Here is a 25,065-nt window from a genome sequence, read left to right on the forward strand (position 1 = left end):
AAATTTCTAGCCACTTAGGGACAATATTCAGGCGAGGGGAACTCATATTAATGTTGAAAACCCTCATAAAATGAAAAGTGAAATATTTCAATAATAGTTGCATTAGTTCATAATTAACTAAATTAAACAAGCATGATCAAATGTCATTTATTTGAATAGTTGTTTATGATTGAGCATAAGATTCAAATTAAATTCTTTATTCATTTTTAATTATTTTCTTTGTTTCAGTATGTGTTCTACATTGCCTCCAGCTCTCACTAGGAGATGATTTTAATTAAGAGTTTGACAGATGTCTTCTGTGTTAATAAAAATATTAACAGTTTATATCCCTTAAATAAGTTTTTGGCATGTTAGCAAAAAAAATCACTCTTGTTGTAGCTCTAAAAAACTTATATGGTTTTGATGAACTCTAACCCCATGTTGATATGCAGTCAAATAGATCTGAATGTGATCCTGATCTTCCTGTCAGCCTCTGCTTCCCAATGCCAGAACTAATGAATCCCTCATGAGCTGTTCATGGAAGTGTCATATACCACACACTCATTAATTTTAGTACAATGAAAGCGTAACAAACAATAACCCAGGGAAGAATATCAGTGATGACCTTTTATGTTCTTCAAGGTATTTCGAAAGTCATTCATATATTTTTGTGAGAGAAAATGAATATGTGTTATCATGAAAGCACATTTCATCTGACATTTAGTAATAATCCAAGTAATAATGGAGAAAATCCAATTATGAGGAATGAGCTGAGGCTGAATTAAAGAACTATATTCTGAAATGCATTTATATATATATATATATATAGCAAGAATAAATTAATTATACCCACTAATAATGCAACATCAAATTACTCCTTTAGTAATTTGCACCTTTTACTATTGTTAACTGCAATGGTGGGGACAGTGTTACTTAGTTAAAAGTTAAAAGTATTGTTACTCACTTAAAAATAACTCATTGCATTACAGAGTTAGTTGGAAAGTAAAAATGTGTTACGCTACTCTGCTGGGCTGGGCTTGTTTGTTTGTTTTAAAAAGTTCTATATTTGGCAAAAGTCAAGGTCTTTTCATACTAAAAGGGAAATGAATCTGTGCTGCTATTCTGGATTGCAGAAGAATAGAAAATAAAATTCCAGGAAAATAAAATTCAACACACTTTCTCCAGGAACAAAAAAGAAAAGATAAAACACATGTGTTTAACTTAAGTATTTTTTTCTTATTTTCTAATGTTAAACACACGTGTTTAACTAAAGTAATTTTTGCTTATTTTGCAGATCATCAAATATCAGCAGCAAAGAAATTGATTTATAAAGTGAGGTTAAATACATTAATTATTTGTATTATTTAACATTTAATTATTGCAGATTTGTCTTATATTTAGATTTTGCATTTCATGATTTTTATTCATTTTGAGGAATACTGAATCTTTGTTTGTGCAGGTGAGATGAGTAAATTCATGTTCACGTTAGTATAGAACTACACTTAGCTATGTTTACACAGTTCACACAATACCTCTGTACCTTACTCACGGTTGCCCTCAACATGGGGACAAAAACAGTGTCAGTCCCATTACTTATTTGAAAAATAATGCGTTACTTACCGATTACAAAACCTAATCGGGTTACATTACTAACATGACTTGTAATGCGTTACCCCCAGCACTGGTTAATTGTTGGACTGCTTGTTTGACTTTCTTATTTATTTATTTTTTCAGGAGGAAAAAGAACAGTTGATTAAATACCGCAGCACAGTGGCCAGTCTTGTAGGCCGGGCCAAGTCTGTAGTCCAGCTCCGCCCACGCAGTGCAGACAGTAACCTGGCCACCACCACGCCCATCCGTGCCATCTGTGACTACCGACAAATAGAGGTATAACACTCTCCAGAAATCTCACCATCACAACCCTACTCGCTTTGCCTTACCTTATCACATCACAACCCTGCATCTTTATGCTCCCAAGAACTGAGCTAAGCTCACATTTGGAAAAAAAATGTGATCCTAATTCAGTTTTTCAGAGTTTTACATTTGTGTTCCAATCCTACTCCACTTGAAAACCATCTTTTAGCTTTCATCTTCTGCTCCACTAGCAAGGGACCCTCTGCACATATTTAGTCATAAACCACCCTGGAGCTGTGAAGGCAAGTATTTGGGGAAATGGTGCCATTGACCAAGATGTATTCAGAGGATCTGTCCTGTGTGTGCCAATTTAGCTGTAAGCAAAGAATCCTGGAAAAGTGGAGGTGTGGCAAATCACGAGTGATGAACAAACTTGCTGTAGCATATCTAATCTGCTATTTCGTTGTTTTTCATTCACACATTTCACATACTATACTTTACTGAAATGATGAAATAATAGGCTGTCATTTACTAAGCATTCGTTTTTATGCAGAATACTCATAAACACTCAATCACTGTCACAGCTGTAGCCCCGTTTCTTTTTTCTGATCACATTATTTCAGTCAGACGAGGTCTGCTAAATGCCCAAAAGTAATCTCTTTCTCCGTCCCTATGCTCTTCCCACCCCCCCTTTTATCTGCCCTCCCCAAATCCTTTCCTTTATCCCTCCATTTAACCCCATATTTTTCTCTCTGTTCCCTTCCTTCTCCCTTCCTCTTTATGTGTGTCTGCGGGGCTGGGCAAGGCCAACTCTCAGGTACTATTGCCGACCGTTTTCCTCCTCTGACCTTTGCTCTCTGGCCTGGCCCTGCACACAAGGGACACCTGCTTTACCTCAGGCGTCCTATACACTGTTAATGTGAAATAGCGCATATATATTATGTATTAGGTGTTTTTATCCCAGCCCAAAATATCATCCATTTTCCATAGTGGGAGCATGTTGCATGTTGACTTGCTTTGTCATTTTAATTCTATTAGTCACAAACGTGGTAACCCTCTGTTAGATTTAATTTCGTATCTTTACGTAATATATACAGAAGCTTAAAGTTTTCAGTGTGCAAAGGTATAGGGTGAGAGTTGAGGTGGGGCAATAGAAAGTGCTCTCACATCTTCTCTTTGTTTTTTTAGTATGCTTAAATCATTCAGGATGCTTTTAATTTTATGTTGCCTTGAGGGTTAATTATGGCACTTAGCTTTCATGTTAACCTGGTCAAAGCTAGGCTGAAAAGGCAACTGTAATTTGACATTAAAGAGCTTTTAATGATTATTATTATTTGCCAGTTGTAAAGATATGTCAGCATAGTAAGGCATTATTCCATGAAATTCATATTTCATGTAATTCAACTCATATGAAGGCCATTAGCATTAACATCTTATTCACCATCCTTTGGTTAATATTGTGAATTCCTTTACTTAGTTTTTAATCAACATTGACCATCAGTTATGTTTTTTTTTTTGCTCCCGCCTCTCTCTTTCTTACCCGTTATGTTTCTCCCATGCCTTTTTCTCTATCACTTTCTTTCTATCTCTATCTCTATCTCTCTTTCTCAGATCACAATCGGCAAAGGAGAGGAATGTGTATTGGAGGATAACTCTCAGAGGACTAAGTGGAAGGTCATCAGTCCTACAGGAAACGAGGCCATGGTGCCATCTGTGTGTTTCACCATTCCTCCACCTAATCAGGAAGCCATCGACACTGCCAGCAGGTACAGTACACAGATCCTTAAATGTTCTGAATAAACACATTAATGAGGGTCGCACACACATGCAGGAATCACATACAGCATAGAAATTATTTGCTGTGTTTATGTAATGTTTAACCCAGTAAGTAACCACCCAGAATGCCCTAGAAACCACCTAGCAATTCTAGCAACTGTGCATGTACAACCCTAGCAATTTAGTCGCAAGTTTTGCACAGGCAAACCAGTGTTGATATTGTTAACTAAAACAACTGTTTCCATTAATTGAAATAAATATTAAATTATAATTAAAATATAAATAGTAAAAGAAAAGTACTAAAAATACTAAAACTTAAATAAAAATACATTTAAAGGTACACAATGTAGTATTAGTAGTATACAGTAAAATATCCAAAAACCATGCCAGTGTTACATATTTTGTTCACTTGAGTTCTTACAATATCTCAAATGTTTCCTACTATTTGTAAATTGTGAGAAAATTGCTATTTTAACCAAGGAGCCGGGACGTCCGAGCATAGCGTCTGAGGGAGTCGCCTGTCAATTGCGTCATATCTGCGTAACCCTCGGTTTCCGGTTTTATTTGATAGAAACTCTTTACTCTTAGCAGTGTGCAACAAGTGTCACAGCAGCCGCCGAGCGAAAGCACAGAGTAACGTCATAACATAATTTTAAACACACCTAAATGTATCTGATATGAAAAACAGAGCTGCGTTACTTCGGAAATGGCGCCCCTGACTGTGTCCCGTTGCTCGTGACTGATGTGTTCGGCAACAATAACTCAAGTGGCCTTGCTCAGCTCCCTCAACACTCGGTCATGCTCTGCTTCATACTACAGCAACGTTAATAATCGCATTCATGAACATGATTTCTGCCCAAGTCCTAGCCCGATTCTTTTCCACCGGCTGTGAGGTGAAGACCACATGTCCCATGATTCTGCGCTCAAACCTGCGGTCATCAAACTATGCCTTTGTTTTAAATAGGCGCTTTAAGCAAATTTGAAATATGAATAAGTACTATAAAAGTATATAAATAATTGTAAAGTAACACTGGGGCAAACACCACATGGAAAAATTCTGCTTTATTTATTTTGAATGATGAATTTTGCACTATAACAAGGGACATTTAACAAGAAAGCATACATTTTGATGTTGTATTGTTTCTGTTGCATCAAAAACTATGTAAGATAATCATATTGTTTTTATCTGTGTATAGAATGGAGCAGATGTACCAGAACGTCATGTCTCTATGGCACCAGCTGCATGTTAACATGAAGAGCGTAGTCTCCTGGCACTACCTGCAGAAAGACATACAAAATATTTCTTCTTGGAGTCTGGACACAGTTAGTACCAAAGTTCATTCAGTTTCCCTCTCTTACTGGAACTTTTTCAGAGGTTATTCATAATCATGTGTCTGTCTGTCTAGATGCGCTTGCAGGCTCCAGCAGAAAGGCAGCAGACTTTAAACAACCTGGACGCCCACTTGTCCGACTTCCTCACGGATAGTCGTGAGAGCGCCCTTTTCACACCGACTGAAAGGCGAGAGCTGGAGAGAGAAGCTGAGAACTGCCGTGAACATTGCCAAACGCTAATGGTCTCTTTGGAGACTGGTAAGAAGGTTACTGTGTCTGTGTGTATTAATCATGTTATGAAACCGTATGATGGTGCTTAGTATTTTTTTTTTGTCTTGCAGTGGAGAAGGATGAGTTGGCTTCTCGTGCTTACCTCTCAGAGCTGCAGAGCATCAAGAAGCACCTAGAGGATGCAGAGAGCAGGCTGATGCATGGCATACAGACTCCACACCCCAGCACAGTATCAGGAGATGTCGCAGACAATGCAGTTCACATAGCAGAGCAAGAGGTGAGTCTGATCCACACAACTACTCCCTCTACTGGTCAGTCTGTACTAGGAATACCCCAGTTCTCAATATAATATTGAATCGTTCGGTACGGCATTCACGGTTCAATATGCACTTGTGAATTTTTTTTTAAATTTTTTTTGCATTTAATTAATAATTTTTCTACAAATTCTATCATTTGCCTCCGTCCCAATACACTGAACAACGCAACATACATTCACATCACACGTTAGTGGTAGAGTTATACTCACGGAACACTATAGTTATTCACAATCACGAAAGTTAACATTTAAGTTAACCGGTTAAACATTTCATTCGCGTGCTTATGCACTGTTTTACCATGTGCTTTTCCAGCGCGCGCACTAAACGCCCGTCAAACGCGTGACTACTGGACTAAGTAGTCGTCTTACTGCGTTAATGCTGTCAAATAGACACAAGGTTTACATAAACACAGTCGGTTATGTCTAAAGTGAATGTAAAATCAGCACGTGTCTGTATATTAGATGCACACAGGTGCTCTTGACTGAAAAACGAATACAGTAGCTAAGAATCAATGTATATTTAATAGTGAAGACTATGTAGTTTTATTTTTACATTTATTCATTCAATTTCACACTTAAATGCTACTGTACAGCTCTGAGCTGCCAGTGTAAATCTTTATATATATATATATTATATTATACAATACACTAGGAATGTGTACAAAGTTTTTTTTAAGTAAAGTTCTAAGTTTAAATAAGGTTTTTCAATTCTTTTAAGTAAAAAAAGACAGAGTATTGCAATAAAAAATAGTCTTTGTTCTCCTTAACCTCTTGCTGTTCCTGTCGCTTAAGAATAGAATGACAAAAAAACAAACCAAACCAAAAACTGTGGTTAAAAACTGAGGTTTGTATTAAACCATGGACTAACTGTATTGTTGCATCCCTAGTCTGCACTATAGTTTTTAGCTTATTCATACATGAACTGGTCCAATTATTATCAACATTAATTGAAAATACGTTTAATTTGAAAAAAAAAAAAAACAAGAACCGCTTTTTGCAGTATGTGTTACTGACAATGATCAAATAATTTCAAGTTTTATAGTATTATTTACTATTATAGTATTTAATGTTTTAAAGTAACTTTTTATTTTTGTTTTCAATTTTAGTTTAAGTTTTAGTAATTGTATGTGCTTTTTTCATCTTTGTTAGGTTTGCTTTTTATATATTTAATTATTGTATTATTCATTAAACTATTTTAATTATTTTAAATAAATCTATATTGCTATAATTAAATTTTATTTCAGTTTATTTCCTTATTATTTCACAAGCACGGTTTTGGTTTTTCTTTTGTTGACATAAATCCCATTAAAATAAGAAATTATAATATAAATGTGTGTGTGTGTGAAATGGACAAAACTAGCAAATAGTTTCTCTCAAATCTAACAGACATGGACTAAAAGCAGCAAATGTCATTTTAATTTCATTCTTTATCAATCTAATCTGAAGAATCTTTTAATGGTGTTGCAGAAGCTACATCAGGATTTGAAGGGTCTTCAGTCAGATTTGGGTGAGGTGTCTCGTCGCTGTGTGAGCTTCTTTGAGGAGAAGCCTGCCTCTTCCAGTGTGCCTGTCCTACGCTCTGAGCTCAACCTGGCTGTAGAGCACGTAGACAAACTCAACTCCCTCTCCTCTGTTTATCTGCAAAAGTTAGTACACAAAGGCATTCATTTTATATGTACATGTACTCTTCCCTAGTTAGTCATCAAGCCTTGTTTAGCTTTAACAGCAAACATGATTTGAGTGTCTATTTCTCTGCATCTGCCAGATTGAAGACGGTAGATGTGTTGATGAGAAGCCTGCAGGCTGCAGAAAGTCAAGTGAGAAAGTATGAGAGTCGATTGAGTGAAGAGGATATTGTAACCGCTGATACTGCTGCGATACAAGCCTTGGGAGAGCTGTTAAAGGTGAGACACACAGACACTTCGCACATTATTAGCAGGTAGTTTATTATTATCTTATTTATTATTATCTTAACTAGAGCTGCATGATTAATCGTTAAAGGATTTAGATTTCGACTCAAACACCCACAAAACGTATCCCTAAATGACAACGATTTGGTTATGTATATTAAACTAGTATGACTAGTATGATCAAAATAGAATAATCTAATTATTTTTGACTACACAGTATCATTATTTCTGTTACTATAATTAATATTTAACAGAAGTACTAGTACAAAGAAGTTTATCGTTTGGATATAAACACTGATGTCTATAAAAGTGATCAAAATATAGATTAAATCAACTTTTGAAAGTAACTTGATGCTTCAAATAAAGATTGTACCATTTACATCTTGCGACAAGTGACTAGAATTTTTTTTGTCATTCAAATCATTGAAGTCATTTGTTAAAAATCATTGATTGATTTAGTAATGACTTCAAGTCTGTAATATTTTTTAATATGATGTTATAAGCACCAGACAGTAATTTTAATATATTTTATATATTGTATTATTGCAAGATATACTTTGCCAAGCTGCCTTTCTACCATTTCCAACATTTGCATACAATTGTCACATTTTGCCCTCTAGTAGCAGTTGCACAGAGCTTTCAGATTAGTCATGAAGCAGCCGTTACCCTTCTCTTATTTACCATGGCAAAATGAATAAATAGTTTGGTATAGTAGGGGAAAGAAAACTAAATATAAATGTTTGTTGTTGTTGTTTTTTTTTTACTTAACAAATTGTCTGTGCTTAATTGAGTTAAATTATGACTAAAAGTTTCTTAAAGATAAAACTATTATCTCTGCTAATGCGGTAAAGTATTATCTCTGCTAGTGCGGTAAACTCTGCTAATGCGGTAAAGTAATGTAAACTTTACATTATTATAATTTAAAATGTTAGCCTCAATTCAGTTGCTATTTATTTTTAGATAAAATAATCAGCACTTAAATAACACATTAGTTTTTGAAAAATAATCATTTATAGTGGCTGCCATTTTCATGACAGGTTTATTTAAACATATATTAAATATTTAGGACATCACTAACAGGTTAAGTAGAATATAATGAATATATAGGCTAATATAGTGTATATATTTAGTATTATTAACTAACAGCTGTGGACACTGAATGACTTGTAAATGTAATGCAATGTGACATTGTTTACAAGCAGTTTTATTGACGTCTTTCCACCTTTGAAACACTGATTGGGTTGTATCTTCACACAAAAACAAATGACTGCCAATATGAAAGAAAATCATACTAGGTTTTCAAGGGCTAATCGATGTAAATACACTGTAAAAAATTCTACCTATTTCAACTTAACTTAAATTCAGTTGCTGCCTTTAATTTTTAAGTTAAAAAAACTTACAGTAAAAGTAATTTCAACTCACTATTTACAATTTACATTAAAATGACTTATGAATTTTGAGTTGAATTGAAAACCTGTGCTGTCTTAACTTATTGATCCTATAATTTTTTACAGTGAAGTTATCTAGTTATAAAATACTTATTTCAGCCATAATTATTCATAGCTGACCAATAGTGCAACAATATTGGTAATTCACACCTCATGCTTCATATTTTTGATTAGAATCACATCCAGTTATGTGTCCACATACAGTCTAGCTGCAAAAAATCATAACTCCACACAGCTCGTACTACTCTGTATTGAATATTAAGGACTTCTGGTCTGTTGTTTGACAAAAACAGTTGATAGGCAACTTAACCGTTTTGATTATATTTCATGCTCTCTATTTCACACTGTTGCAGAAATGGCATTCAGAGCTGGAAGAACAGGATCCCATATTCCAGAGTCTGAGTTTAGAGGTCCAGCAGGCTAAAGAGGTCGGAAACCAGCTCAGCCAACTGCACACTGACCGCAGCCCTGAACTGGACCGCTACCAGGAGAAAGCACACCAGCTCACAGAGAGGTGGAGCGGAGTGCGCAGGCAAATGGAGACAAGGTGAGGAGAAAGACGAGAGACAGAGAGAGGATGTATACCAGTATATTCAGTAATATTCCAGATTGTAAAACGAAACGTGATGTCCTTCAGGCAAGCGGATCTTGAGGTGTTGGGTTCAGTGCTGCAGCAGTACAGAGAAGGCCACACCTCTCTCATCCGCTGGATAGAGGAGACCACAGAAAAACAAGAGAACACACAACCCGAGCAGACAGACAGCAGAGCTTTGTCAGAACAGCTCGCACAGCAAACGGTGAGAGAGGACACTGATATTGATGAGTACTTCTGTAACTTCTCACTTGATGAGTGTTTGATTCAGTATCTGTTCTTCTGCAGGCCTTAGTGGCTGAGATTGAACAGAACCAGGTCAAACTGGATGAGTGCCAGACGTACTCTAAACAGTACTGCGCTGCTGTTAAGGTGAGCATCAGTGACCGGTGTCAGCTACTGCTTACTGCCAGTCATCAGGGAGAAATGGAAACATTAACACTTGGTTCACAAAATAAATGTCTCCATACCATGTCTTTCTATGCAGTATCTATTTTGAATGAGTTTTTATTATATTTGTAAAAAATGTATGCAAAATTTGTCATTTTATTTTTTTCTTTTAAATATTGCTGTAGGTTTATTTAATTTTTTTATTTCAGTTTTTATTTATTTCTAGTTAATAATTTTAGTGTTTCAACTTATACCTATTTTTTAGGTAAATTTTCTACTAATATAAACTCATATTTATATTATATTTAATTTTCGCTTTATTTCAGCAAAATTAATCGTTTTAGTTAACGATAATAACTCTGTTTCTATGTATGCCTCAGGACTATGAACTCCAACTCATGACGTTCAGAGCTTTTGTTGAATCAACCCAGAAGTCCCCTGTGAAGAGGAGGAGGATGCACTCTTCATCCGATTTCATCACACAGGAGGTAAATGCAGGGAAACCAGAACATTAATTTGATGGTTATGTTGCTTTTTGTGTTGCCCTTAAATGCTAGGCGATTTCCTAAGCAGATAGTGACTTAGGACTATATTATGGCACTGCTACTTGGGCACAGAGATATCATGGTTCTCATCCTCCCGTCCTCTGGCAGTTGAGCGATCGCAATGTGTTGCGTGATATCTCTGCGCCCTAGGAAATCGGCTAGTCTTAATCTGCATTGCTATTTGTACTCTTTGTAAATATGCAGGCCACAATAAGTAATTTTTTTTTTTTTTTTTTTTTGTATCACTTTTACTCGGGACATGCTAGCTGGCAACATAGGATTCCATTCATTATGCTAAGCTAAGCTAAGCTAGTGGCGACGCTGCCAAACTAAAACAATGCATGCACTGAGACAAAAAGGCATTTGCCCACATACAGTGCCTTGCGAAAGTATTCGGCCCCCTTGAACTTTGCGACCTTTTACCACATTTCAGGCTTCAAACATAATGATATGAAACTGTATTTTTTTTGTGAAGAATCAACAACAAGTGGGACACAATCATGAAGTGGAACAAAATTTATTGGATATTTCAAACTTTTTTAACAAATCAAAAACTGAAAAATTGGGCGTGCAAAATTTCAGTGCAGCAAACTCTCTCCAGAAGTTCAGTGAGGATCTCTGAATGATCCAATGTTGACCTAAATGACTAATAATGATAAATAGAATCCACCTGTGTGTAATCAAGTCTCCGTATAAATGCACCTGCACTGTGATAGTCTCAGAGGTCCGTTTAAAGCACAGAGAGCATCATGAAGAACAAGGAACACACCAGGCAAGTCCGAGATACGGTTGTGGAGAAGTTTAAAGCCAGATTTGGATGCAAAAAGATTTCCCAAGCTTTAAACATCCCAAGGAGCACTGTGCAAGCGATAATATTGAAATTGAAGGAGTATCAGACCACTGCAAATCTACCAAGACCTGGCCGTCCCTCTAAACTTTCAGCTCATACAAGGAGAAGACTGATCAGAGATGCAGCCAAGAGGCCCATGATCACTCTGGATGAACTGCAGAGATCTACAGCTGAGGTGGGAGACTCTGACCATAGGACAACAATCAGTCGTATACTGCACAAATCTGGCATTTATGGAAGAGTGGCAAGAAGAAAATAGTGTCGTTTAAAGTTTGCCACAAGCCACCTGGGAGACACACCAAACATGTGGAAGAAGGTGCTCTGGTCAGATGAAACCAAAATTGAACTTTTTGGCAACAACACAAAGCGTTATGTTTGGCGTAAAAGCAACACAGTTCATCACCCTGAACACACCATCCCCACTGTCAAACATGGTGGTGGCAGCATCATGGTTTGGGCCTTATTTTCTTCAGCAGGGAAGATGGTTAAAATTGATGGGAAGATGGATGGAGCCAAATATAGGACCATTCTGGAAGAAAACCTGATGGAGTCTGCAAAAGACCTGAGGGACGGAGATTTGTCTTCCAACAAGACAATGATCCAAAACATAAAGCAAAATCTACAATGGAATGGTTCAAAAATAAACATATCCAGGTGTTAGAATGGCCAAATCAAAGTCCAGACCTGAATCCAATCGAGAATCTGTGGAAAGAACTGAAAACTGCTGTTCACAAACGCTCTCCATCCAACCTCACTGAGCTCGAGCTGTTCTGCAAGGAGGAATGGGCAAAAATGTCAGTCTCTCGATGTGCAAAACTGATAGAGACATACCCCAAGTGACTTACAGCTATAATCGCAGCAAAAGGTGGCGCTACAAAGTATTAACTTAAGGGGGCCGAATAATTTTGCACGCCCAATTTTTCTTTTTTTTATTTGTTAAAAAAGTTTGAAATATCCAATAAATTTTCGTTCCACTTCATGATTGTGTCCCACTTGTTGTTGATTCTTCACAAAAAATTACAGTTTCATATCATTATGTTTGAAGCCTAAAATGTGGCAAAAGGTCGCAAAGTTCAAGGGGGCCGAATACTTTCGCAAGGCACTGTATCTAACTGTAGGAAGGAAGTTGAATAAGTCCTATTTCTAAAAACGGTAGAGTTGTTCCTTTAATGAAATTTTTTACTCTGTCTTAGTTTATGGATTTACGCACACGCTACACAGCTCTGGTTACCCTGACAACGCAACATGTCAAGTATATCAGTGATGCCCTACGACGATTGGAGGAGGAAGAGGTGTGTTATCGTGCTTTTCTACGGATCCTAATTTTAGCTTAGATTTTTACCTACTATATATTTTGTATTGTATACAAGTATGCACATAATAAAGACAACAACTGGTTTAATCATCTGATGGAAGGTAAATTAAAAAGTTTCCCCTTTGTGGTACAGAAAGAGGTGGAAGAGGAGAGGCAGGCGCGAGTTGGGCAGGTCTCAGAGCTGCTTGGCTGGGTCAAGGGCCTACAGGAGCGCGCTGGCAGATCTGCTGAGCCATCACTTACTGCACAGCAGGTAAGATTAGAGTGTTAACTGTTAGAAAATTATATATTTTTAGGTACTCTACAGACAGTAGTGCATCAATCAACGCTGAGTGTATTGTATGTGTTAGACGGGTTTGAAAAATACTGTTGCTATCTCACTTCTAGGCTATAAGTGAGCAGTTATCAGCTAAAAAAGAGGAAGTTGCTGAAGCTATCAGGAGCACCCAAGTCTTCCTGATGTCAAAGCAGGCCAGCAAGTGAGTCTGCCCTATACAACCTTCAACACATTCAGACAGCAGTTCTCAGACAATTCAAACCAAGTGCTACCAAGTCAAAGCAAGTATTAAGTTATTAATATTAAGTTATTTCAGGTCATATTTAAAAAAAACTTTTTTCTTAAGATATATATATATATACCTTGTCAGAAGATACAGTGGAATAAAGTTGAAATAAAATAGTAAATGATTAATAAGAAATTAGCAATATATTATACATGGGGAATACATTTTCATAAAATCTAATAAATGTTTTTTGTATTTAAGTAAAGACTTTTTACTTTAGTAAAAGAGTTTATGTATGTTTATTTACATGTTTACTTTTGTATTTGAACAAAAACATGTTTTAAGTATTTTAGATTAAGTTGTGTATTATTACATTTGGTTTTAAATTAAGTTTGATATCATTTATATACTATCATAATATTTATACTTTTTAAAAATATATATATTTTCAGTTTAAAAAAGTGTTACATCATCATCTCATTTTTATTAGAATTTTCGTTTCTTTTAGTCATTTTGTGCATATTTTAATTTCAGTATTTCTTACATTTAAACTTATTTTCAGTTATTTGCCAAAGCAATATTTCAAATTTTTATGTTTTTCATCTAATATATTTTAAATATTTTATATTTTGTTTTATTTCAGTTTACAAAAAGGATTTGTAATAGTTTAAGTTAACAATGAAAACACTGGCCACTTGGGCGTGCTTTATGTTTCATAGTTTATGAACAACTACACTATACATATGTTCACATGTTAACTAATCATGTGCTTTAACACATTTTTATTAATTGAGCACGTTTATCTTCAGGCTATCTTCTGAGGAGCGTGCCCAGGTGGTCTCCCAGCTGGATGAGCTAACAGCCACCTACACTCAACTGTGTGACAGTTCTGCCGCACAGTTGCAAAAACTGGAGGAGCAGCTAGCCAAAGAGGAGAAGCGCAAGGTAAAGTTAGATGGCCACTGGGAACTCAACGGTGACAACTGTGTTCAACTTTGCCTAAGCGAGCTTCAACAGCAAAAAGTGTGTCTTGAAGCAATGCTTCTGAAATATATTGCTTTAAATAATGGTCTTTGTTATGGTCAAGTATTGTCAGTGTGCTAGTGAAATGCTACAGCAGTGTGTATGTGTGAGCTGGAGCGAGTGAATCCTTTTTGTGTTTTTTATGTTGCCTGTCACGTGTGGTTTAACCTTCATCACCATATTCATACATCTCACAGACAATGTCTTATTTAACAGTTATAAAATATTAATAGCATGGTGTGAAATCTAAATCATTTTCCATTTTATACAACATGCCTGATACCATGTCACCCACACCATCTTTATTTGTCATATTAATCAAGCCCATCTGCTTAAACGCAACTCATCAGCTCATTAGAGTAGAATAGTGTGATAATAGCTTTATGGCATCAGAAACCGCTTCCATAGCCACTTTAGTGTCCATTGCACAGTCAAATTGTAGGTTTCTTTTGTTTTTTGTTTTTTTACATTTCATTTAAATAAAGCACAGATAAACATGTATATGTAAAGGCATAAAAATCATTACATTCATACTGTTTTGTTGCCATATGCAGCCACAAACATTGTGTAGAACTGTGTCATTAAGTAGTGATTACTGTTTGTATTGTATAATGGTGTGTTTGTGTTTGAATGGCCAAAAGTTAAAGATATAAACAAGATAGATTCATCAGAAAACAGTGGTCAAAATATTTTCCTAGGGATTGGTATTGACTGAGCACAAAAAGCCAGCTAAACCTCCACCTCACTGTTTGAGCATGATGTGTCCAGATCACAGCTATATGTTTGTGTGTCTGTATGTGTGATATTGTCTGTTTTCAGTCCATGTTTTTAATACAGTAAATCTTTGTGAAATTTAATCAGCATTTTGCTTCAAAATCACTAACAGCTGCCGGGAGAATTCGGAATAAGAAAAAACTCTGTTAATTGATTAGTAATTAAAAATGTGTATTTACCAACCAAGATAGGTAAGTCTCAAAACAAAACATATTTAAAACAATCTATATGAAAATAGGTAATAGAGGTATGAAAATAGTCTGTTAGTCAGTCCCGGGCAGCATATCAGACAGCTGGAGTGTGGCATGCAGATCGCTAACATCCGGCTTCTCACCCTATCGCGCCTCAAACCGCCGAACCCTCGGTCTATCAGTGTGTGTGCATACCACCCCACACGGTAAGTAGTGCTTGCTTTCTCTCCTACTGTTGCTTTCTTTCTGACCTAGCAATATTTTCTAAAAGATTTCTGTCTGTTTTTTTTTTCTTTTCTTTGGCCTCTTGTATTTTTAGCGTTCAGTTTGTGCATTTTTGCCAATTGTTTGCACATTGCAATGCTGTGCTGCTATCTTTTTTATGTGTATAATAAATAAAACCTACTTGCAATAATTTTTGTAATTTTTTTTCTTTATACTCATGAATAAATGCATGAATGTTACTATCAAAAGGATTATTTATTCTTATATTGACTTAATTTACTATGTGGTGGGCATTTTTCTTTTTTCCTCCTAGTTTTACTGTTTTACTAAATGTTTAACTGTTATACTGTACATTAAGAATGAACTATTCTTAAAATTATTATTTTCATTTTTCCATAGGATCCAGAAGTCATCGCTGGAGTAATTGACCTTGGCACCATGGAAACCTTTCCAGTTTTTCAGGCAGCACAGCGTGGCCTCATAGATCAAGACACCTGTCATGTACTGTTAGAGGCACAGGTTGTCATGGGTGGCCTATTTCAGCCTGACTCCCCTGATTACCTGTCATTAGATAAGGGTCTTTCCAGTGGTTTGATTGATAAACATACCTACCAATCAATGAAAGAGTTAGAGACTGCGCTTTGTCTTGTCAACACAGCAAAATGTGCAGAGGGTCAGGAATTACCAGTAGCCAATGCTTTGAAAGAAGGTGTCATAAAGGAGCTGCTGGGCCTCCGTATACTTGAGCTGCAGATAAGCACTGGTGGCCTAAAGGTTGGTTCAGATGGAGAAATGATCAGCCTGGATAATGCAAGGCAGAAGGGATTACTATCCACCGATCTTTGTCAAAAGCTGCAGTCCTGTCTTGAACGACGAGGACTTATTGATCCAAATACAGCAGAAAAACTAAGTCTGGTTGACTTTCAACAGCGTTGTGTTCTCAATCAGGAGACAGGTCTGCGTTTTTTTCCAGTCAAACAGAAGCCAGGAGGAACTGTCTGCTTATGTTCTGGTAGAAAGGTGGGAATTTTCCGTGCTGTTCAAGAGGGGCTCATTGACCGTCATGTCACAGTTCGACTTCTAGAGGCTCAGTTGTTTGCTGGAGGTATCACAGACCCTCGGTCAGGACACAGATTAACTGTTAATGAGGCTGTCCGGTATGGCCTGATGGATCAGGACTTGGCATGCACCCTTATGACACGACAGCTTCAAGCAGGGGGAATAATAGATCCTGTCAGTGGGGACCGTTTAGAGCTGGATGAGGCCATACAAAGAGACCTTATCTCTCCGCGCATAGCCTTACGTGTACTGGAATCTCTCCAGTCTTTTCTGGCAATACTGTGGCCAGAATCAGGAGAGCTGCTTCCTGTAAGCGAGGCACTTCAGCAGGGTGTTGTCAATAGAGAGCTTTCTGCAAAAGCCCTGAGAAAACGTCATTCTGTTGGTGCAGTATATCTGCCTGAGAGTGGACAGGTGGTCCCTCTGCATCAAGCTGAGAAGATACTTCATCCTCTGGCAGTGGAGATCCTAAAAGAGACCCAGGTTCCAGATGTCCTTCCCCATTTGACTCAGTCAAGTTCCTCATATATCAAGAGATTGAGTTCAGGGTCTGCCTATTCTTCATCACCCCCTGCCTCACTTGCAGATATCAATTATGACTTTTCCATCACAGAAGAAGGCACTTCAGAAGAGCAGATTCAAAACCGAATTCTCACTCAAGTGATGACACACAGCTACATTGATGCTCACTCAGGAGAACGCCTAGTACTACTAGATCCAGAATTGGCAGAACTAATATGTGAAAATGTTAAAGCCACAAACCTTGCCGGATCAGTCCAACACAAAATCTCTGACAACATAGTTACAGTGGACACCATGGCTATGAGCAGGATAGAAGAAGATTTGGAAGAAATTGAAGAACCAAAAATTGTACAATATAACATTGCCCTCAAGGAATCTTATATGGAAGAGACTACAGAAGTGACAGGGGAAGATCTTGCACCTTTGATGGTCAGTGAACGAAGCTTTACAGAGCCTGCGCATAAAGTGGTTTTGCAAGATACATTTCTGCCTTCAGAAAAGTATGGACAACCCAAGATAAAAAGTAAAATTCCCTGCAAGATCACTAATATAGAAGATAGAACAGAAGATTATATTGCACCACTGACAGAAACAAACACAGCCTTTATAGAGTCTTTAAAAGAAGCAGTTTGGCAAGAAAAAGATGACATTGAGAGCAAGAACACTGACATGTGTAAGACTATAGAAGGAGCAGGGGAAGATCTTGCATGCTTGACAGACACTGAAAGAGGTTTTATAGAGCCTTCACATGCAGAGGTTTGGCAAGAGAAAGTTCTGTCATCAAGACAATATAAGGAACCAGACATTAGAAAAGATGTAATTGAGAGCAATAAGGCTAAAATGGTTGAGCCTATAGAAGGAGCAGAGGAAAATCTTCCACACTTGATGGTTAAAGACAGACCCTTTATAGCTCTCTCAAATAAAGAGGAATGGCAAAAGAACGTTCTGTCTCCAGAAGGACATGAAAAATCCAAGTTTTTAAAGGGTAAAATTGCTTGTATAGACACTGAAATTGGTGAGACATTAGAAGGAGCAAAGGAAGATCTAGCACCCTTGACAGGAGCAGCCAGAGCTTTTATAGAGCCTTTACATAAAGAGAAAGTTCTGTCATCAGGACATTATAAAGAATATGAAATTGCCAGCAAGACTAACTTGGGTGAGACAACAAAAAGACAAGAGGAGACAGGCTCAGAAAGAAAATGTATTGAGCCTACACATGAAGTTGTTTGCCAAGAGAAAGTTTTATCATCAGGACAATATGAAGAACCAATGATAATAAAAGGTACAATTGCCTGCAAGAACACTGGTATGGTTGAGAGAATAGAAAGAGCAGAGGAAGATCTAGCACCCTTGCCAGGAGCAGCCAGAGCTTTTATAGAGCCTTTAAATAAAGAGAACTTAAAAGAGAAAGTTCTGTCATCAGGACATTATAAAGAGCCCAAGATTAAAAAATACGAAACTGCCAGCAAGACTAACTTGGGTAAGACAACAGAAAGACAAGAGGAGACAGGCTCAGAAAGAGCATTCATAGAGCCTACACATGAAGTTGTTTGGCAAGAGAACGTTTTATCATCAGGACAATATGAAGAACCAATGATGATAAAAGGTACAGTTTCCTGGAAGAACACAGAAAGAGCAGAGGAAGATCTAGCACCCTTGACAGGCACAGAGGGAAATTTAATGGAGGTCTGGCAAGATGAACCTAAGATTAAAAAAGCTGAAATTGACTGGAAGAACACGGAAATGGGTCAGACTATAAAAGAATCAAAGGAAGAACTTCCAACCTTTACAAACATAGAAAGAGCATTTATAGAGCCATCACAAGAAGAATATTGGCAAAAGAAAGTTCTGCCATCTGATCAATATGAGGAACCCAAGATTAAAACAAAACAAATTGCCAGCCAGAAGACTTATATGGGTAAGACTATAAAAAGGGCAGAGGACCATATTGCACCCTCGACAGGGACAGGCCAAACCTTAATAGTGCCTTTGCATACAAGCTCAGCCCTACCAAAGTCTGTATCAGAGAGCAGGCCGTTCTCTCAAAATCAAAATATAGATTCAACAAAAAATGAATCTAAAAATATGCAAACACTTGAGCTAGAACAAGCAGAGATTAGTGAGATATTTCCAGAGGTGACTGAACAAAAATTGTTTCACAAGGGTGAAAGCAGTGCATATTCTTCAATCCAAGATACTGTAAAATTAGGACAATATGATCAGCAAATCATGTTTGATGAAGACGAGACCACAAACCCGTCAGAGGAACTAAAGAAAATGGCTGAACAAGAGATAAATAAATACATTTTTGATAAACCTGATAAAGATGAGAAATTAGACCTGTCAGAAATGAAGACTTTGTCTGTGGAACTAAGTGAAGATGATGTGAAGCTTGAGAGTATGGCTATGGAACTTCAACAAGGTGGTCTTGTAACTGTAGGTGGCCAAAAAGTTCTCTTGGATCAAGCTCTTGCACAGGGTCTGCTTCCAGGGCACACTGCTATTAAGCTTATGGAAAAGGCTGGTCTCTTTAATGGTTTTCTGGATATTAATGCCTGTAAGTCACTTAGTGTTGAAGATGTGATGCAAGAAGGCCTATTGGATGAAAACTTGATGACCTGTGTATTTCATTCTGAAAAGACTTTAGCTGGTGTAATTGATGTGGAGCACGGTCGGCTCTGCTCAATAAAGGATGCTGCTGAAGCAGGCCTGTTGGACTCTGATACAGCTACTCGTCTCCTTGAAGCCCAGGTTGTGTCAGGGGGGATAGTTGACCTACAAAGAGATAAGAAGGTATCTGTTACCCTTGCAGCCAACCTTGGGTTAATTGAAGAGGGTAGGAAGGAGAAGCTTCTTGCATTGGAAAAGTCCTGTCGGGGAAAATGTTCAGATCCAAATGCAATGCAAACCAAGTTGGCTCTACAGTTACAAATGAAAGGGGTGGTGGACCCAAAAACTAAAAAGCCAGTCCCACTGGAACAAGCCCTTCAGACTGGGATAATTGGTCAAGATGTGGCTCAGACAATTTTAAGTCAGCAGATTGCAGAAGGTGGCATTGTGCATCATGGCTCTGGTGTTCGCCTCACTGTTGTTGATGCACTAGACCTGGGTCTCATGGATCACACAATTGCTCCAAAGTTAAAAGCACTGGAAAAGGCTTTAAAGAGCCAGGAGTCATTTAATTTAGATCCAGATGCTTCACTTCTTCAAGCATCTACAGGTTTCGTTTATGATGATTCATCAAAAGGCAGGCTTACTCTGAGTGAGGCTGTCTCTAAAGGCTTTCTAGATGATGAAACGGCAAATAAAGCTATGGACCTACCCAATGTGAAAAGTGGATTGTTAGACCCTCATAACGCCCGTATTGTGCCCTTCTCTGAGCTGCTAAACCAGGGTAAAATTGACATTGAAACAGGACAGAGGTTTCTTGAAGTGAGACCCTTCAGGGGTGTTCCAAATAAACAAACTAATGAAATGATGACCTTACCACAGGCAATTAAAGCTGGCCAAGTGGATCCCGTACCTGCAGCGAGAGTATTGCAGAGTCAAGCTGATACAGGGGGTATCATTAACATTTACAGTGGAGAACGTTTGCCTCTTCCAGAAGCTATAAGTAAAGGCTTAGTTGATGAAGATATGGCTAAATGTATTGCAACAAATCAAGTCTTAAAAGGGGGGCTGATCAATCCAGCCAGTGGACAGAAAGTCCCCAGCATCACTGAGGCAATTGAATATGGGCTTATTTCAACAGACATGGCTGCAGAACTTCAACACATGTGCCATGTAGATGAAAATGAGAAGACAAGTTCCAAAATATCAGCCTCCTCAATGAATGGAACACCTTGTCCTCTTGTTCCTGTGATTGTATCAGATCAGGTCAGCCCTAATAAAATGTTACCTGAAAATCTATTGAATATGCCGCCACCATCACAATATCATAGAGAGGCTGAAATGAAAGATACAGATCTTCTAAAAAAAGAGGAGCATGAGATGTTTGATGTCTGTCCTGATTCAGAAAGCAAGGAACAATTGATTGATGTAGTTGTGGAGAACAGAAATGAAACATCTTTGGAGGTCCTGACTGAATTTACCTTGAAAGCAGAGAAAAGACTTCAGCAGGCCATTAAAGAGATAAAGCCCACAAAAAGCAAAGATATCAAAACAGAGCCAATCCAAACCCCTGAGCAACCCCACAATATATCTGAGATAAAATGTCAAAATGTGGAAGTTAAGAACTTAACATCTTCACATGACCACACCATAGAAATAGGAATCCAGAAGCAGACAGTCAATGAATCTGCAATTTCTATGCCTAGTTCCTCAGAAAGCACTAATAACAGCAAGGATCAAGTTCCATCTACAGAGCAAACAAAAGGAGAGACAGAGATCCAAAGTCAGACAGTAAGTGAGCCTGCAACCTCTAAAGTCATTTTCTCAGACAGTGATGATAGCTCGCAAAACAAGGAACAAAACCCATCTATAGAGCAAATAGAAGGGCATAGTTTTAAGCTTGAAGCAGATCAGTTGGTGTCCATAGCAGATGAAATCAAGGACAGGCAGAAGACTGGATTGGATCAGTGTGCTTCTACACCAACAAGGGCGGTTAAGGTACCAGGAAAGAAGAAAGGCAGAGGGAAAAATGGTAAGCAAGCTAAAATGGAAACTGCTGAAAAGCCACAAGTTTTAGATACCTCAGCCAGAATTTCACCTATAGAAAAAACAGAAGTTGATGGACAAGACAGCCTTACCACTAGTCAAAAACCTATGATGAAAGATGAAAAAGAGAAGGTAATCGAAGTACAGCTATCAGAGACAACCCATGCAAGTGGTGGCATTGCACCTGTGCTAGAGAGCAATGCGAGTGTGCAAGGCAAAGATTCGGAAATAGGGATCAATAGAACTTCTAATGAATCTACAACCCCGAAACATGAATCTGATCATGAAAACAATGCAAAACAGAAAGAGAAGACTCTAGCACAGCATAGTGTCACAACTAGAAAAAAAACAGACCGGGGCCAGGAAGCTATTGAGGTGTTTAAGGACCTTGGCACTGAGATATCAGAAAAGAAGAGAAAGAAGAAAAGTAAAAGTAAAAAACCTAAACAAGGGTTTATTGTTGAAGGAGAAGAGAAAAGAGATAATGAGAGTCATAAAGAGCAAAAGACTGTTATCCCTGAGGCCCAACCTCAAAGCAATCAGTCAGATGAGAAGGAAAGTATGAAGTTTGAATTTGAGAAAGCCAACCAGGCAATGGCACAGAAAGAAATACTTTTGATGAAAGCTAAGGAAAGCATTCTTAGGAAGGTATTTGAGCGAGGAGTGAGTGAAAAACAAGCTGCTGAAGAATTAGAAGCAATGCGTCAAATAGCCAGTAATGGAGAACGCCGCATGACCACCCAAGAGGAAACTTTTGTTGAAAAGACAAGAATGAAGCCTCCACAAAGTAAGGAGGAGTGCAATAGAGTACAGCAAACGGGGCAAGAAATGAAAGAAAGAGTTGATAGGTCAGCGCTAAACATTGCAGAGGATGTTCTACCTGGGTCTGATACTGATGCATGCTCCTCAGCTAAAGCACAGCTTCAAAAACAGGAAGAAGATCAACATGACAAGAGTGCAAACACTGGATTAAGTGGGGATGCTATGAATCAGTATATTCCATCTGAGACCTCTGACGACATTGTGGACATAAACCAGAAAGAGCTGGATCCAATCCAGAAGTTAGAAGGGGAACACAAAGAAAGAACAGCTGAAGAACAAAGCATCGAGCCGTTATATACAGAAGATGAAAAGTTGATAGACCCTAAGATTGAATTGACCTTGCCATCAAGCACTACAGTGACGGACAGTGAAGATGCTAAAGCAAAACCCCTCGAATGTGTCCTTGACATCCCAGTATTGAAGGGCTCCAAAGAGCTTCTGTCAAGTGAGGTGTGTACTCCTTTACAAATTGCCAAAATTGCAATGAAAAAAGTAAGCGATGAAGTTCATCAAGAAAGAGACAAGGAGACCCCTTTCAGTGATTATGAAGCCACAGATGTACCTTCTATCCAAGAATGTAACATTTCTGGACAACCCCTTATGGAGGTGATATTAGCGCCTGTTACCACACAGAAAGAAGAGGTAGAGGAATACACAGAGAGTATAGGGGAGAGGCGACCTGAAGAAATTCAAATAAATATTGAACAAATAAGCTGGGATACTACAAAAGCTAGCAAGGTAAAATAATACAGATTTTTCTTGATGATTTTGTTTTTTGTTGTAAATAGTGTTTACGTGATTCTTGTTTATATTTTTTTCCTTCACTTTTCAGTCCTCACTTGCCCGCCAAGTGTGCTTAGAGCATGACCAACAGATTGTGGCCCTGCTCTCCATGGTGAGACACGTCGAGGTCCGTCTTAAGCAGCAGCAACAACAGTCTGTTGGTCGAAGTCTCTCCGCTCTTGATGACATAATCAGACAGACGGAGGTACAAGCTTTGTATTACAGCAAAATGTTTGACATATAACAGGTTGTTTAAGCTAACAAGGGGTGTATTTTCATTGATTTATTTTTTCAGGTTCTTTTCCTGGAAATTAGTGACTTGGAACCAGAAGTACACAAGGAGACTACAGCTGTGACACAGTTACTGGAGTCTCACCCTCAGGATGTTCCACCTCAGCTGCTTATGGCCCTGAACAAAGATAGGCAAAGCTTAGCCCGGGCTTACAGTGCATCCAAGGAACTTGCCAAGAATACTTTGCAGGGGTTGAAAGCACAACGTGATGCACAAAATGTAAGAAAAATGTGTACTTTTTTCATTTATTTTTTATGACGGAGCAGTTTCTTTTAAATCTCTGCATGATTTTTATATTTTTGCAGGAAGCTGTAAACAATCAGCTGAAATCTTTGGAAGAACAAATTGACAAACTTCTCAGGTGGCTTAAGGAGACTGACACACAAATGCAGGAAGAAACAGGGGTAGATGGACTGACAGTGGCAGAGATCACTCGTAAACAACAGTCGTGCCAGGTAAAACAACAACAGTGACATCTTATCTAGCATTTACATGCATTTACATTTGTAGTTACAGTGATGGTATCTTTTATCCCACCTCACCTATAGGATATACAGAATTCTCTCGCTGCCCGATCCAATGAAGTCAGCAATGTGGCATTCAGTATACAGGTGTTTATCTCTGAGCATGCTCAGGACTTGCTGCCTGATCAGAGCAGACATCTCCTTGGGCAGCTGGAGAAGCTACAGAGGGTGTTTCACCAGGCTGTTGGTTCCAGTCATGCCAGGGCAGAGGCACTATCGGCTCAGCTGGTGAGAGAGAATGAACGAATGACGAAAGAACAGAAAGAAAAAGAAGAGAAAATGGAAAAAGAGAGACAAACTACAAGGGATAGAGAGGTTTGCAAACAGATGAATAAATGCTTGTGCTGCTATTTTAACAACAAGAATATTCAATTTTACTTTATCTCTACTGAATGATTGTTAATCGGTTTAAATAAAAGGAAGATTTACGGCTTTTGTGGTAACAGTTAACCATACTACTGATGCATGCATAAATACTTGAATACTTATCAAAATGATCTTCACATGCATGTAAATTTGAGTGTGTTCTACTTATTCAGTTAACTTTATAGAGCCAGTATTGCTGATAATGCTGAATCGGTTGTTTCAATGTGCAGGACTTCACAATAACGACTTTTGTTTACTAGCCCAGTCAAACCTGTGGTTTAGATTTTTAGTTGCCTTACTTGCATATTTAAGCAATATAATTCATTTTTTATTATTATTAAATTACTGAAATTACAACAAATGTTTTTTTATTTTATTTGAATGAGTAATAAAATTATAGCTAAAATATTTTGGAAATGTATATTTATAGAGTTCATACTGTGAAACTGCTCACTATTCTGTCACAATATTCATACTTCACTTTCCTACATTTTTTGGGGTAAATTGTGCCCTGTGCTGGAAAATATGAATAATTTTGGATGTGTATACAGCATAATTCTCAGCCCATTCTAAGTGATGGTTTCAAGACTATTACAAGTCACAGTTTTCTTTTGACAAAACATCATGCATGTTAGCTAGATAACTATAGCTTATTTAAATAAACATAATTCCTTATTGTTGAGACCTGTTTTGTTGCCACCTGCATTTCAAACTTTGCTAGCTGCGTGTAAACATAACATGTATATTAACCTGTCTGCCTTGCTCTTACAGATTGCATCAGAAGACA

At 37.7% G+C, this 25,065-nt stretch overlaps 1 protein-coding gene across 12 annotated transcripts in view; it reads left to right on the forward strand.

Annotated features, from left to right (window-relative positions):
- Positions 1-25,065, forward strand: part of macf1a (microtubule actin crosslinking factor 1a) — a 185,197-nt gene that overhangs the window by 97,495 nt on the left and 62,637 nt on the right. For 10 of the 12 annotated variants that reach the window (XM_067426361.1, XM_067426350.1, XM_067426358.1 and 7 more), the window contains 20 exons: positions 1,714-1,866; positions 3,445-3,599; positions 4,806-4,932; positions 5,016-5,199; positions 5,283-5,449; positions 6,956-7,134; positions 7,254-7,392; positions 9,200-9,393; positions 9,484-9,643; positions 9,727-9,810; positions 10,209-10,316; positions 12,417-12,515; positions 12,672-12,791; positions 12,926-13,017; positions 13,851-13,986; positions 15,654-23,051; positions 23,146-23,301; positions 23,392-23,607; positions 23,694-23,843; positions 23,937-24,227. In XM_067426361.1, coding sequence (XP_067282462.1) covers positions 1,714-1,866; positions 3,445-3,599; positions 4,806-4,932; positions 5,016-5,199; positions 5,283-5,449; positions 6,956-7,134; positions 7,254-7,392; positions 9,200-9,393; positions 9,484-9,643; positions 9,727-9,810; positions 10,209-10,316; positions 12,417-12,515; positions 12,672-12,791; positions 12,926-13,017; positions 13,851-13,986; positions 15,654-23,051; positions 23,146-23,301; positions 23,392-23,607; positions 23,694-23,843; positions 23,937-24,227 — 10,308 coding nt within the window. Of the gene's footprint in view, positions 1-1,713; positions 1,867-2,204; positions 2,651-3,444; positions 3,600-4,805; positions 4,933-5,015; positions 5,200-5,282; positions 5,450-6,955; positions 7,135-7,253; positions 7,393-9,199; positions 9,394-9,483; positions 9,644-9,726; positions 9,811-10,208; positions 10,317-12,416; positions 12,516-12,671; positions 12,792-12,925; positions 13,018-13,850; positions 13,987-15,653; positions 23,052-23,145; positions 23,302-23,391; positions 23,608-23,693; positions 23,844-23,936; positions 24,228-25,065 lie in introns of those variants that run through there. The other 2 variants (XM_067426359.1, XM_067426360.1) reach the window with 2 other exon arrangements.

The sequence above is a fragment of the Pseudorasbora parva genome, chromosome 19 (genome assembly GCF_024679245.1).
Source record: "Pseudorasbora parva isolate DD20220531a chromosome 19, ASM2467924v1, whole genome shotgun sequence".
Classification (NCBI taxonomy): domain Eukaryota; kingdom Metazoa; phylum Chordata; class Actinopteri; order Cypriniformes; family Gobionidae; genus Pseudorasbora; species Pseudorasbora parva.